This window comes from Erithacus rubecula (assembly GCF_903797595.1).
Source record: "Erithacus rubecula genome assembly, chromosome: 6".
Taxonomy (NCBI): Eukaryota; Metazoa; Chordata; class Aves; order Passeriformes; family Muscicapidae; genus Erithacus; species Erithacus rubecula.
In genome coordinates, this window is record NC_136688.1 from 26,443,530 (window position 1) to 26,458,224 (window position 14,695).

A 14,695-nucleotide genomic window follows, 5' to 3' on the forward strand; every position below is an offset into this window, starting at 1 on the left:
ATTATTTTTGTTAATATAGATGTTTTGTGGTGTGCATATTCTAATGACTGAAGTGATTTTTGGCATAAGGAAGACTTATGCAGTGGTGGCAGTTTTTTGTCACACAGCTATGCTTTTCTTTCCAGTAAACTCATTAGAGTTAGAGAGCATCCCTGTTTTAATATAGAAAGAATCTGACATAGCTCTGAGGAAGCTCAAGTGTTTGTGGAAAGAGCTGTTAATCTTTGATCAGCTGGGGTCTCCTTGTTACTGACTTTGATTACACAAGTGTACAACTTTAATTACAGCTTTTAATAAGATTTCATTTTTTCCTAGTCACATTCTTTGTATAGTAGAGCAGCTTATCTTTTCCTTTTTCCCCTGCTCCCCTTCCCTTCCCCCCCTGCTTTTTATGGAAAAGGGCGTTTGAGGTCATTGCAGGGGATTCAGTGTCCAGAGGGATCCTGCTGTACACACTCTGCTCATGACTTTACCCTCCACTCTCTTGCACAGTCTAGAGAGCTCTCTCCTTCAGCTGCCCTCCAAATATCCCTGCACTGACAGCTGCTCAGGAGCTGGTGGTCAGAAGGGGAGGACAGGTCTGAGAGGCACCATGTGCACACAGATATTCACTGCTGTACAAAACCTCTGAAAAACCCTTAGGAAGTCTCTGTAGCCAAAGGATGTTCTGATCTCCCCATCATGGATAAGCTGAGACTTGGATAAATTAAGTTGTGATCATCAGAATTGAGACAGGATAACTAGAGGCACCTCCCTTGGTATTTGCTGTATTTGTGCTTTTCCCTAAGCCTCTGCTTTTGGCCTCTGTCAGCATTAGTATATTGGTCCAGTATAGCCAAAACAAAAAGGGTTTGACTCCCATGTAAAGCTCAAGGTACAACTGAGGTGTCTCTTAAAAGGTAAAACAGAACAATTTGCACTGATTTGACATTCATAGGTGTGTAGAAGTTTAACATGCAAGTTTAACATGCCAGTTGCGCCTACAGAAGAGGATGGTGAGGAAAATAACTCATAGAGCAGCAAAGGGAGCTCCTTTTATCTCTGTACATGCATCACTTTGGCTCACTTGCTGTATGTGCTATACTTTCTAAACACTAATGAATATCAAAGTCAGGACAAGTTATGCCATCTATCACTCTGCTCCTGTTTTCTAATGAACTTACCCCTAACAGGTAGCTTTCCTAGCTATTCATGTCATGAGTGAATTTCACCTTGACAATAGATCAAGAATGAGGTTCAGCAGTGTGGCCCACCTACTCTGCAATGCTCCAGCATGACAGCTGCTTTGTGTCCTCAGGGTAGCTTTACTTTGATGCTTTTCCCTGTTTAGAAAAATTTGGAGGGAGGATTTTGGTAATCTCCAGCAGGCAGAGTTTTTAAACCTATCTCAAGGGAAGATGAAGATTCTACAGAATTTTTGAACAAACAGTTATTTATGAAGTGACATTGTCTTTAGAACTGTTATTCCCACTGGGCTCCAGAGAAAAGCAGCATTTGCCATGCTGGATCTGGCTGGTCGCTGCTGTAGCTTGCTGCTCCTGGCACATCAGGCTTCACTGTGGAAAACTCTGGAAGGCTTATGACAAAACTTCTGGTCTGACTGTTGCAGATATGGCTGTAGTTATTAAAGAGTGTGTTTCATGCCTCAAAAGCACACAATAAAAGAACTATGGTCTTTGCTCTTATGGGCTCTTTGACACCAGAAATGCTGGAGTGAAGTTTCTTCTAAACTTCTGGCTGCCTAAAACATACTGCAGTACTGGCTGTAACATGGGTTTGAAATGAATGGTTTGCTGAATTGGCTGGACAAACTACAAGGGAAGAGAAACAATCAAATGAGTTCACTGTGGTGTACATGGGCCTGACCCAAGGTCATGGGCCAGTGTGATTGCATCATTTGCTCATTCAGTAGCCATGCTGCTGCTGAAAAGATCTGTGTCTGGTTGCTGACAGCCTGTTCTTTTGATGAATTTGACATCACTTTCTGCATGATTTGCTTCATCAATGTCTTGTGTTACCAACATTTGCATCTGCCCAGGCAAAAATTTCCTGTTTGTCCATTTCCAAACCAACCTGACGTCCCCTTTTCCTACTCTCGTTGGAGGGGGCAGTGCAATCATTCTCACTGTCTGCCCTGTCTCTTTCGGCAGGCTCGGGGACCAGTTCTACAAAGAAGCAATTGAGCACTGTCGCAGCTACAACTCTCGGCTCTGTGCCGAGCGAAGCGTCCGTCTTCCCTTCCTCGATTCGCAGACCGGGGTAGCGCAGAACAACTGCTACATCTGGATGGAGAAGAGGCACAGGGGACCAGGTTGGTAGCGCTGTGTCTGTGTGTGCATGTGCATGCACGGAGGGCTGGCCACTCAGCCCTCATGGGGTTTAATTAATAGGAGCTCAAACCTGCTACAGGCCACACAGAAGAGAAACTGCCGAAACCTCTGTGCCTGCAGGGGATTTCCTTTGGTAACTGCAGAGAGCTCATGCTAATTACTCTCTCTCTAAGCAAAGAAGTGCCTGACATGGTAGTTTCTAAGGCTGCATCATTGTAGCTCTTTTCATGCTACCATTCCCAGTCTGAAACAGAAGACTCAATGCTCTGCTCTTAGCAGGGCTGGAATTAACTCCAAGGGGGAGGTGGGAGTGTCTCAGATGAATGCTGAGAATAAGGAATGATATAAAACTGAAGCAAAATATAGAAGAGTCCAGTTAATGGAATGAATGTTGTTCTAATGGTTAGAAATAAACCTACAAATCCTGGTTCTGTTTTGGACAGGCTAACTTAGATATCAATTCTGGAGCTGCTGTTCCCTTGGGTACAGAAAGAAGTTGGTATATTTCCATAAGGAGCTTTGGCTAATGCCTGTTCCACAGCTCAGTGAAGCTCAAGGGAAAAGAGCACTGTTATTTTTGTAGACTTTGGTCAGTTGTTCCTTTGTTAGACTAAATCCATCTGAAATCCTACAGTTCAAAGACTGGAGATGTTGCTCAGATAGAAGTCCTTCTGAACCCCAAGGGGAGTTTGGCTAGGTTGTAGCTAGCTCAGTATCTGACCAATAATTAGCTCAGAGAACAGATTTTTGACAGCACCAAAATGTTTTTCTACCTTTTTATTTTTTTTTGTGTTTTAGTGCAGCCCAGAGAATCCAGGCAAGAAGGAACCTGGGGTACATGGGCACTGGAAGTATGACATACACACATGTGCATAAATACGTGCCAGTTCTCTAAACAATATTGGCACCCTCCCACCTTCACTCTCCACCCCCTCAAATTCTAGATCTGAAATTATGGGAAGGTGAAGTCTGCTCTAACTGCATGGTTTACAGGAGACGAAGGGAGGAACGTGTAGGGAATATTCCTTTACCTTCCTGGGCTAAGAAAACAATTGCTGCTTCTGAAAAGTGCCTAGCTGAATCTTAGCTGAAACTTCTCCCTTTTCTAGGCTATATTAAAGGAAGGATCCTTGTGCTCCTCCTATTACTAAAATATCAAAAGTAGATTTAGTGTTGTCTTGCTGTACTGTCAGAAAACTGTTTATATAATAAAATGCAGCCACTTCTGGTGCAAGAGAAAACAGGTGTTTTTACAGCATTAAAATACTTTAAGAATATTTCAGCTACCAAAACTGCTGGGGTAATTCAGGACTGCTGAATGTGGTTCCCAAGATGGGAGTTGTCTAAACTTCTGGAATAACCCTTCCTTTGTAGGGTTGCTTCATAACCGCAGTCAAGTTTTTTGTTTCAGCTGAAAATTCTCTAATACTAAGAGATTATGCTTTGGATAAACTTTATCTCTTTTTCTCTTTTCTTCTCTCTTTCTTTCTCTCTCTCTTTCTCCTCTTGTTATAAGTAAGGTGCTGCTATTTTTATCCTTCTGAACAGAGTCAGAAGATATGTATATATACACACAAACAGGTACACATCCACTGTATTTATAAGTAATGTTTTGTCAACAGCATCTTCCACAAGGATAGACATAGACAGTCTTGTCTGGGTCTCATTGGCATCTGTACTTGTGCAGAAGGAATCATCATAAATGTGTTACAACCGCACCAGGAACCAAGATGTTTTAATTCTTTGCCTTTCTCAGCTATAAGCTTTGTGCACTACCTTGAGCAAATTCATTCTGCAAATCTTTCTTTCCTCACTTCTGATAGTGAACTGTCTGGCAGCTTGCCCTCCAGAAGGGAATAGGTGACATTTCTCCTGCAGTTCTGCACTAGAGAATAATCATGGAACATTCTTCACAGAGAGTATCAAGTGAAAGAAGCCTCTTGCATCTGCATTGGTCACCAAATCTGATGACTTTGTTATTTTGAATTAGAATAATCAGTGTGAAATGAACCAGCCCTCCTCCCCCATATTTTCTTTCTTCTTTCTTGATTTTTATTAGCCCATTTAGTGCTCCCCTGGGTGTCTTTGTGTAATCTATTTCTTGTAGTATTATGGTGAGTCAAGGCATCCCTCTACAGTTTTAGTGTGCCTGGTTTTGGTCTGTATACAATGTGCTTGTGCCCAGGCTCTGAAAATGCTCTGCCAGCCATCCTGGTATCTGTCTTGTAAGCTGTGCTCACTACCATTTACTATCACTAACCTGAAAAACTAGATAAAGACAAATGGCAAAGCTCTAGGACCTCTTTTCAATTACACAGACTTGAAAAACAGAGAAGAGTCAGGAACTCAGAATATTAACCTGAGTTCTTGCTGTCCTCTTTGTTAAAGGAGTCAGAAATCTGCATCTCATGATAAACAGTTCAGGGTTAATTTCACACAATACTGAACATAACTCCCTCCTCTTCCCCTCCTCCCCTGGCCTTTCACACAAGCTTTGAGTTATGACTTTCCTACACTAATGAGATAAACAACATAACTCACTGCAGGTTCTGCTATTTCCTCTGTAAGCAAATGGTTGGAACCTTCTCTAGTTGCCCTATAAGGTACCAGAGAGACAGACAACCCACAGAGGGCTGAAGACAGTAATATGCATTATTTCCATATTCACTGCAAGACTGCCTGTGAAGGAGCTGCATTCAGAGCACTCATAACTGACCCTTTCCTTGTTGCCTCTCCTTTGTGAAAGTTCTATACTTCATGTAAGCCAGCACAGAGATAGAGGAGGTACAGGGTAGAGAAACAAAGGTAGCATTGGTGGGTTGAAGGAAGTGAAAATCTGATATGTGTTTTAAGTTCATTGAATGGCAGTATGTTAATGAACAGGTGTATTGTGAGTAGCAACTGAGAGCTTACCTGAAGGGCTGCAGAGGTGGATGTTGGATCATCTGTTTCTTGTTGATCTACCTACCACCCTCTAAGAAAGAGGATTTCCCAGCTCTATCCTTTCAAGTTTCTAGCTGGGCTTTCAGTGTGTGTAGCTGGCTCTTGCTGTCCTGACTGAACCCAGAACTGCTCTTTCATGTAAGAATGCTCACATTAGCAGATATTCCCCCAAAACTAGTAGATCTTTGTTCCTCTCTGTCTGGGACAAAAGCTTCTCTCTGTCTGGTACTTATTTTTTCAAATTGCTCCTCTGTTGAGGCCTGTGCAATGAAGTGCTGATTCTCTGTCCTACTGCTTTGATCTGGCAATTGCCATTTCAGTGTTGTCTTCAAGTCCTTGCACATGACCTGCTGAGAAAGGGTGGGTCTTCTTGCCTCCACCCCTTTAATTACTCACATCAGAGACAGGCAAAATCCACCTCATCATTATAGCAATTGTTTACAGTAGTTAATGTTTGCAAAGTGGCATGAGGAAGGGTTTCCAAACACTGTATAAGTGCTAGTTATTCACATTTTAATTTCCAGGCTGGTCTTAGGCAACCTGTTCTGAAATGTGTTCTTGGGATGTGCACAATGCCCAACTTTCTGGGTATCAGTGAAAGAAGGGCATGGAAAGTGCAAGTCCAATAGCATTCTGTGCCCTGAAACAGCCAGAATCTCTGCAGAGACTCCAACACTTGGCCATCTCAGGCAGTATGCCATAGATGCTCCAAGGCCTTGGAATTAGATGGAAGGGTCTGGGGTCTGAACTGGCATTCCCAACAGTTGAAATATTTAAAACCAGGAACTTAGGTCTCACCTGCAGAATTTGATTTGCATATTCCCTATGTTATTGTGTCTTCCTTACCACCCCAAGTAAGAGGGTGTTAGTTTTTTCATTGTCCTCATTTGGTCTGGTGAGTTGCTTTTGTTCCCCAGCTGATATTCTCTCCTGGCTGCTTCAGAAGAGAGGAGAGGTCTCTTGGGCCATCCTCCTGCCCTTGAGCTGTTCTGCTGTACTGGCACCCCCTTGATGCTGTCCAGCTGTTCACTGTCAGTACAGTTTCAGATATAGCAACACTACTCCTGTTCTCTCTCTCATGTGGTCTTACCTGTTTTTTGAGGACAATAAGTCTGGAATTGAAGTCATGCTTTGTAGCCCCTTCAAGACAACAGCAACAGTAGAAGAGCAGAGGAGCCAAACTAGAACTGCTGGACAGAGAGGGCAGGAAAAGCAGAAGAGAGAATTAAATTCCTCCAACTTTTCTTACTGAGTATTTCTGTGTGTCATGACTGCCTGGGGCAGTTGAGGATACTTTGAAGCACTTGTCAGTGTTCTTCCATGCCCCCAGTAGTGATGCATTCGCAAAGCCCTGCTGTATCCTGAATGCAAGAGAGCAAAGTATAGCTCTAACACTGGCTGAAAGGTTGTCTGTCAGGAGAGCCAGGGCAGCTCAAAAACCAGTGATGCCAAATGTGATTTAAGGGAACAGAAATGGGATGCATCCAGAGATGGGAGCATTATTGGTGTATCCTCTCCCTCATTCAGAATATTGGCATGAGGAGGTAAGAGTCAAAATGAAGAATTAGTATTCAAATGAAAGTCCAGAATGTAAGCAAAAATACAGAGTCAGACCTCTTGGATTGCTCCTGTTTGGAAGACACAAATTTCCTGAGCTACTCTGTGCATCAGGGCCTCAAGATTCACGTCAGAACTTCATCTCTTCTCTCTCAAGGGGCTTTCTCTGCCTGTGGAGGAGGCATCGCCCTTGTGACCCAGGAGAGTCTGAAATTCTGTTTACCCTGAAGGAATCACAAATTATTTATGTGCAGCTCTGGTTTCAGTGAGCTGAGTGAAGTGTCTAAGTGAGACCTAGATTCTCTGTAGGCCTGATCCCAAGAGGTGCTGAAGATCCTCAGGAGCACTGGATGCCTTGAGTGTGTAGTTCTGCCTCATGATTTGCAGGATTGAATGCTCCAACAAGGAGATGCTGGAAGGGCAAGAACAAAGATGCTAGAGAGAGTGCTTGTGGTTTACAAACTGAAATATGATTAATTTTTTGTCTTTAATCTTCAGGCCTGGCCCCAGGTCAGCTGTACACATACCCAGCACGTTGCTGGCGCAAAAAGAGGCGTTTGCATCCCCCTGAGGATTCCAGGCTGAAGCTGCTGGAAATTAAACCTGGTAAGTATTTGTTTGCCTGCCTCTCCTGAGCTGCAGAGCAGCTGGCATACATGCAAACCTGGCATTTAGACCTTGGACTTTATCTTAGCTGCTTTCCAACCATTCCTTATTGCATCTGTTGCATCTTGCTTGATTTGCTGTAACCATAACCACCAAACCCTCTGCACACAACTCATCCCTTACAAAAAATGTGAGCAACTTGTATTGAATGCAAGGGGAGCTGAATTTGTCTTCTGTAGTATAGAATCCTGGCTTCTATTAGGACATTTACAAGGATGTAAAGAATCAATGTATTGCTAACTTTTTCCTCAGTGCATTACTAATACAAAGTCTCACTAGCATCTGCTGCCTAATCTTCGTGAAAAAGACCACTGTCTGTGTGAAACAGTAAGTCTAAGATAAGATTTTTCTTGGTGGGGCTGGTGACGAGAGGTATGACCAGATTATAAACAAAAGAATTATAAAAAATACTGAGCATATGCCTCATTTGTGTATTTCTGTCTGGCTGCACTTGTACCTTTTTCCATTATTCTTTCATTTTTCTTGTCCTTGCTACTCTTCCACAATTAAACTATGTGAAGTGATGAGTCTGGATGCTGAATAAGTGACTGTAAAGCAGATGTGGAGGAGCTGCAGCTGTGTCAGGTAGAGCGTAGTGTTGTGCATTCTTTCCTGCAGTTAGTAACAAAGGCTTGCTGTCTCTGGGGTCAGCTATTATGAGAAAGAGGGAACACATATACTCACAGCTGTATGTGGTTTTTAAGAGGTGAGACACTGTCAGTATAAAAAGTACAGGAGAAAACCCCCAAATGTAAATTAAGAATATTAAAAAAACCTGTTTGACAGAGGAAGATGCCTGGGAACTGAGCTATGCTCAGCAATACTGATGACTTTGCTTCCACGAAGTAGTTGGTGGAGAGAGAGGAAAAGGCAACAGAGACAAGTTCTAAATCCATTGGAATCAGAGGCAAAATTCCTGTTGTTTCTGGTAGAAACAGTTTTTGGAAACTCCCTACCTTCATTATAGGAGACATGAGTGGACAGTTGGAAAAGAGGGAGAAATGCCTATAACCACTTATTTGGGGCTCAAACCAAGGGCAAAATCTCAGCCAGAAAATAGAACTAGACCTCACAGCAGAGCTGCTTAGAAAGAGCTGATGAAATCAGTCACGTGCATTGATGGAAACAAGATTGGTCTAAAGGAAGAGGACGATGTTGGCTCATAGAAATGCCTACCTTAGACATTGTGATGATGCCAGTACTGCTGTGCCTTGGTAATTTTGTAAGGTAAAGCAGTAGGATAGAGTTTGACTCTTTTTTGTTTGCATTACATTTCTTTGCTGTACTCACTGAATGCCAAATTAGTGCATCCTACATGCCACAGGGCATGAAAGGCAATTACCACAAAGTTATCAGATAAAGAGACCTCAGCATGTCTGTCTCTGTGTTGTTTTCCCTGCTATAAACATCTCTGCATCTCAGGAGTGCTACATTTGTTGCATTGCCAGTGGCAACCAAATAAGGCAAGTTATATCGCTCTGCCATTTAAATCTATTTTCCAACCAATTTCTATCTAGTGATTAACTTTCCTTATCAGTTATACCACAAAACAATTTCACTCCATCTGTGCATATCCAGAATAGACTCACTAGCCAAAAGTGGGATTTTTCCCCTTCTCTGATCTGAGGGTATAAAAGCTATGGAAAACATTGGACCTCCATTTTAAAGGTAGCTTTTCTAATTTGGGAGAAAGAGAGTATAATTTATTTTCAGCATTGGCAACAGAAATACTGTAGGTTTTGGAGGGGAATACTGTTGTAAAACCTAATACTGAACCTAGGAAGCTACCTAATGATGACTTCTTTAGTCCTCAGTTAAACATCAAACAATTGTGTGGGGCAAAGATGTGGAAATTTGCAATCTATTAAAAAGCACAGAGATGACAGCTATAGCACATACAAAAGAAATTTGAAACAAATCTAATCTATATGTTCCATAGTTTCACTTCACCTAGGGCTTGGGCATTCTGCTCATTCCTTAGAGCTGTTCTCAGCAACTAGAGAGTGCTAATGCTTGGTTAATATGCAAATAGATGATTTTTATAGAGAGGCCGTGGGATTGTTGATATATTTTTGTAGATATTTATAATTGTTATATGGCATGTGCAAGCAATGCACTTCTGCAACATCAAATTAGGGCTAATCCTTAGTTGTATCATGTTGACTGCAAATAAGTACTTCTTGTAAGACAACCACTGTAACAAACACAGAAGAGGATCTTTGCTCCAAAAGTTGCCATCCCAACAGTCAATAGGATTGGCACCAGGGGTATGAATATTAGCTTGGATTGCACCTGGGCTTTCAGAGTGGCTTATTATACCAAAAAGTTGTATTCAGAAGTTCCTGTGTTCAGAAGACACCTACATAATTCAGGAGATACACAGACCTAGGATTTTTGTTTTGCTCAGTCATATCTAGTCATCAGCTGGTCAGCAGGTAGAATCAAACCATTGTCTTACCAGCACTTCAAGGGTACAATAAATCATTTAGTAATAGTATAGTGTACTATTTTCGTTTCATAGAGTAAAATAATTTTATAGTTTTATAGTTTTAGGTTTATAGTATAACCTACTTTTGCAGGTTTATGTAGTATATGACACAACTCAGTGAGTAAGTGGGAGTTTTACATTTGGTAATACCAAAATCTAATGAAGAAAATAATCATGCTCTGTCTGCTTTTTTTTGTAAAATGCAAGGTGAACTATAATGTTTTTCCTGGGATGAGTTGATGCCTGCTTCTTAATAGAAGATGGTACTTTTGTTGTCCTAATCTGTTGCTTTTATTTAGTTTAAAATGGAGGTGTTTGGTTTTAAGTGTAGTTACAGGTGAAGTTGTAAAGGTGTGAGCACTGGAATAGGAATTGCTGATGCAGCCTTTAGATGCCTGTTTTCCTCTGCCACTGTATTCAGAGTTACATGAATGGATTGCCCCATTAAAGTGGTTTGTTCAAGGGTCTAGCAGTGTCATGTTTGTGCTATTTCTAAGCATCCTCTATTCCATCCAGCAGATATGCAGGAGAAATAAAGTATTGCCAATACTTAATTACAGTAGTGTCTTTACTGACAGTACAGTCAATATTATGACCAGATCTTCAAGAAGATTGTCTTCATCTTTCATCTGTAAGTTATATTCTTATCATCAAAACCAAGCATTGTGGTTCAAGTGTAGCCTAGAATTCATTGTTGTAATGGGTATGAGTCATTATAGTGTGGCAGTCAAGACTTCTGAGAACACTGGTACAGATTTGAAACAAATCCTGGGCCATGGGCAATATATTGTTATATTGCCAATACTGTGATTTCACAGGTTCATAAAATATGAGATTGAAATTTTGTTCAACCTTTCTTGGCAAGAGCATGATCTAGACAAGATGTCTCAGCACCCTGTCCAGCCCAATCTTAAAACTGTCCAGTGTTGGGGAACCTATCACTTCCCTGGGAAGATTATTCCAATGGCTGATTGTTCTCAATGTGAAGAATTTTCCTCTTGTGTCCAACTGGAGTGCCCCAGGAGTAACCTGTACCCATTAGCCCTCATATTATTCATGTGACTCTGTAAAAAGGGTGTCTCCATCTTTGTAGTCACTCTCTAAATACTGGAACAGATGGAACAGAGTGATGAAGTCTCCCCTAAGCCTTCTCTTCTCAAGTCTGAGCAAACCCAGTTCTCTCAGACACGGATATGGCAGGCTTCCAAGGCCTTGGATCATCTTTGTAGCCCTTCCCTTGAACCAGACTGTCCACTTCTCTTTTGTATAGCAGGGTCCAAAAATAAGCCCAGTATTCCAGGTGTAGTCTGACAAGCTCTGAATATGATAATTACTTATCTCTGCAGGTAATGCCCTTGCTGATGCAACCTAGCATTCTATTGGCTTTTTTTTTTTTTTTTTTTTTTTTTTTTCTGTCACAGCAGCACATTGTTCATTCATATTGAGCTCATGGTTCACCAGGATACTGAGATAGCTTTTCACGGAGCTGCTCCCAGCCAGGCAGATCACAGCCTGTCCTGCACTCCTGGATACTATTTTCCCAGATACATTTCCTGGGTGCAGAGTTTTAAACTTACTAGGTGTTGATACACATATAGTATTTGTGAAACTAGACTTCTGTTCAATCAGTTATGGGAAATCTGGTTCTCTGCAGAATGGAGTAGTGGTATTGCATGGCACTCCAGCACAGAGCAGTGGGAGGGCTCAAAGCAGCTCATGCTTCCACATTCACTCAGCTGCCTGTTCTTCTGCCCAGTACAAGAACAGAGCTGAGCTCCTGTGCATGAGAAGTCAGGGAATGGGTGAAGGAGAGGGTTGAGCTAGGTAGCCCAACTTGTAGTGGAGTGGGAGAAAAAGGAGAATTTTTAACTCTACCACTGTGAACTGCAGGTGCTGTGAAGGCGAGTATTAGGGTTCTGATCCTTGGCAAAATCAGAGCAGTTGGAAAGAGAAGAGTTAGAAATGAGAGGGAGATCCAGGATTAGACCCAAGGCCCCTTGAAATAATAATTGATCTTTGTCCTGTATACTTTGTGGTTTCATGGTGCTGGGTAGTATCATGATTCTGTGTTGGGTCAGCTATCAAAATTGTGGAAGTGCTATTGCCTCTAGTAAACCCTGCTGACAGGAATGCATTACCCGAGCTTTGCACCTATGCAGATGAGAACAGATACCGTGAGTGTGGCCAAAAACTCTGATGGAGTTTAAATTGGTAGTGTCCTACTTCAGTCTTACAAGATGGCTAAATATAGGTACATACATACCTACAGAGCTTTTATTAATGTGGTGTCTAAGTCTAAAGAATATGACTGTAATAGGGTTTTTTACCGGTTATTGGGTAGTAAAAGCAAAAAAAAGTATTTTTCATTTGCTGTTATGAACCATGGTAGTTTTTTAAAGCAAGTATTGAAAACAGATTTTTAGTTCCAGTTGAACAATGCCTGATCTGTTTTTAGTCTGGTGTATGGGGTATACCTAGGTGAGCATGCTTGTGGATGAATGAACTTGAATGATTCTTGCAAATCAGCTGTTATCTCTTTAAAGCATTTCTGTTTGCCGTATGGAGTCTGTGACTGATTGTACAAGGTGCTGTGTGTTTGCTGGGAAGTGAAGAGTGCTCCCAACTCTTGGAGGAGATGCTTAGCATGTCTGTGGTCTTTAAGATGGGGCACTTCACCAAGATAAAGTTAAGATGACATTAAAAAGCAAAGAACAGGATTTGCAATAGTATCACTTGTATGATAGCATCTAGAGACTCAAGCAGCATGTTAGATCATCATCCCAGGGGTTGTTGTGAAGTCATCTTAGCCATATGCTTACAGTCCAGATATACAAAATATAGTGAAGGAAATACATTGATTCCAAAATGGAATAATGAGCGACAAAGGGAATAAACTACTTCTATGACATTTTAACCAGAGGTTTGTGGTATTGCTGGAAACAAAACCCAAGAACACAGAAAGAACACAGTGCTGCTGATTGCCACATTATTTCTTCTGCTCCTGATTGCTATACCCAGTTTCACTCAAAGACGTTAGAGCCTAAAAATAATTCAAAACAATTTAATGAGAATTTCCTTTTACGTTTTTTCTCCCATCAGCCAATTAATATTGACTAGTTTCACTTTTGATTTCAGCAATTCCTACACAGTCACAAGTTGGCTCCTGTTCTATACTACAAGACAGCAGTGTTGTTTTGCTATGAACACTGTAAAGAGAGACACATCACAAAAACTTTTTCTATTTGACAGTTTTCCTACTATTATCTCTGTAATTAAAGGTCATGTTATGTTATAGAACCTGCTTGTGGCTCCTTTTGAAGGTCCATTAAGACCATCTTAGGATCATAACTGGAAGAATAATTCTGGTGCCAAATAAGAGTATGTCTGTAATATGTAGATGATTTGGATAAAATATTCCTGAAGGAAGCTATAATATAAACCTATCAGCTGTTCAGACTTCTGACAGATTCCTGCAGATGTGAGTTTATCAAATATACTTTCTGTGGAGAGCTCATTCTAGGTTTTCTAATTGTTCATGGCTTTTATCAACATTTGCCATGATGAACCCTGCATTTGGGGTGGAGCTGACTTGACAGGAGCAGGTTTGTTTATCTGATGATTTGGTCTGGATTTCTCATGTGAGATGAATTTTGATAGCCTCTTAGCAAACTTCTGCGAGTTTTGCTCCGGGCTCTCCAAAATTCTGAAATTAACATGTCGCTTAAAGTCTGCTTTTAATTCAAGTCCGTCTGCACTCTGAAGTACTTAGTGTTAAAAAGCAAACGGCCCCGACGACTCTCCGGTGACGCTCTCCAGCCCCGCAGTTTCTGCGCGGTTCTGTCCCTGCCCGCAGCGGCGGCTGCAGTGGCGCGGCGCGGCCGGCAGAGGGCGCGGCGGGCAGCGGGAGCTCCCGGCGGGATTTCCCCGCGGCGGGAGCGGCGCTCGCTGGATCCGCGCCCGGGCTGCGCCGAGCCTGGGGCGCAGCTCATCCTCACCCCTACTCACCTGTCCTTACTCTTGTCACCGCACCCACAGCTAAACAGACAAACAGAAAAAACCCTTAACTTTTCGGGACTGGGAGGGGGAATGGTTTTCAGTTCCCATTTGACTTGTTAGAAAGCACATCTGCACATCACCCTGAGTCCTGAGCTTGGTCCATCATGTGCCTGTGTATGTCACATTTCCATAGCACTTGGGAACAAAATGAACCTTCATATTGTGGATCCAGGTCTGGGAATAGAGATGCCAGGAGTGTTCGGATTTTGTCTTTGCTGTTTGTTTTTTTTGTAATACCAATTTAAATATTGAATTCTGTTGGGCCTTTTCTTCTGGCCTAAATTTTAGTAAGTGTTTATTCATTAGCTAAGCCCGCAGCTTACAGATGGGTCCATCAGTGCTCCTGAATTGAAACAGTAGGCTTCAATTCTCCACTAATCTTGTCTTCACAGCAGGGCATGGCACCACAGGCAAGAGCTGATGCTTTAAGGCACTTACACATCCAGCTAAGACTTGGTTGGAAAAAGTGACTTTCTGTCATCAAGAGAAAACTCATCAGTGTGGGACCTCCTTGTGAATCAGTTTCTTCCTGTTATACACACATCTAACCAGTTTATTCCATCTCATCCACCACCTTCAAATTCTACCTACAGCAGGGACCTTCGCTGGTCCAGATCTCTGGCCAGATAAAGTTTGCTTTTCTTTTCTTACATGG

The 14,695-nt window shown here is 42.0% G+C and overlaps 1 protein-coding gene across 10 annotated transcripts in view; it reads left to right on the forward strand.

Annotated features, from left to right (window-relative positions):
* The window catches only part of DPF3 (double PHD fingers 3), a 189,928-nt gene that overhangs the window by 87,836 nt on the left and 87,397 nt on the right, over nt 1–14,695 (forward strand). For all 10 annotated transcript variants that reach the window (XR_013774667.1, XR_013774668.1, XM_079309466.1 and 7 more), the window contains 2 exons: nt 2,151–2,311; nt 7,329–7,436. Coding sequence is in view for 8 of the 10 variants with exons in the window: in XM_079309466.1 (XP_079165592.1) it covers nt 2,151–2,311; nt 7,329–7,436 (269 nt within the window). In the remaining 2 variants the exon portion in view is untranslated. The remainder of the gene's footprint in view (nt 1–2,150; nt 2,312–7,328; nt 7,437–14,695) is intronic.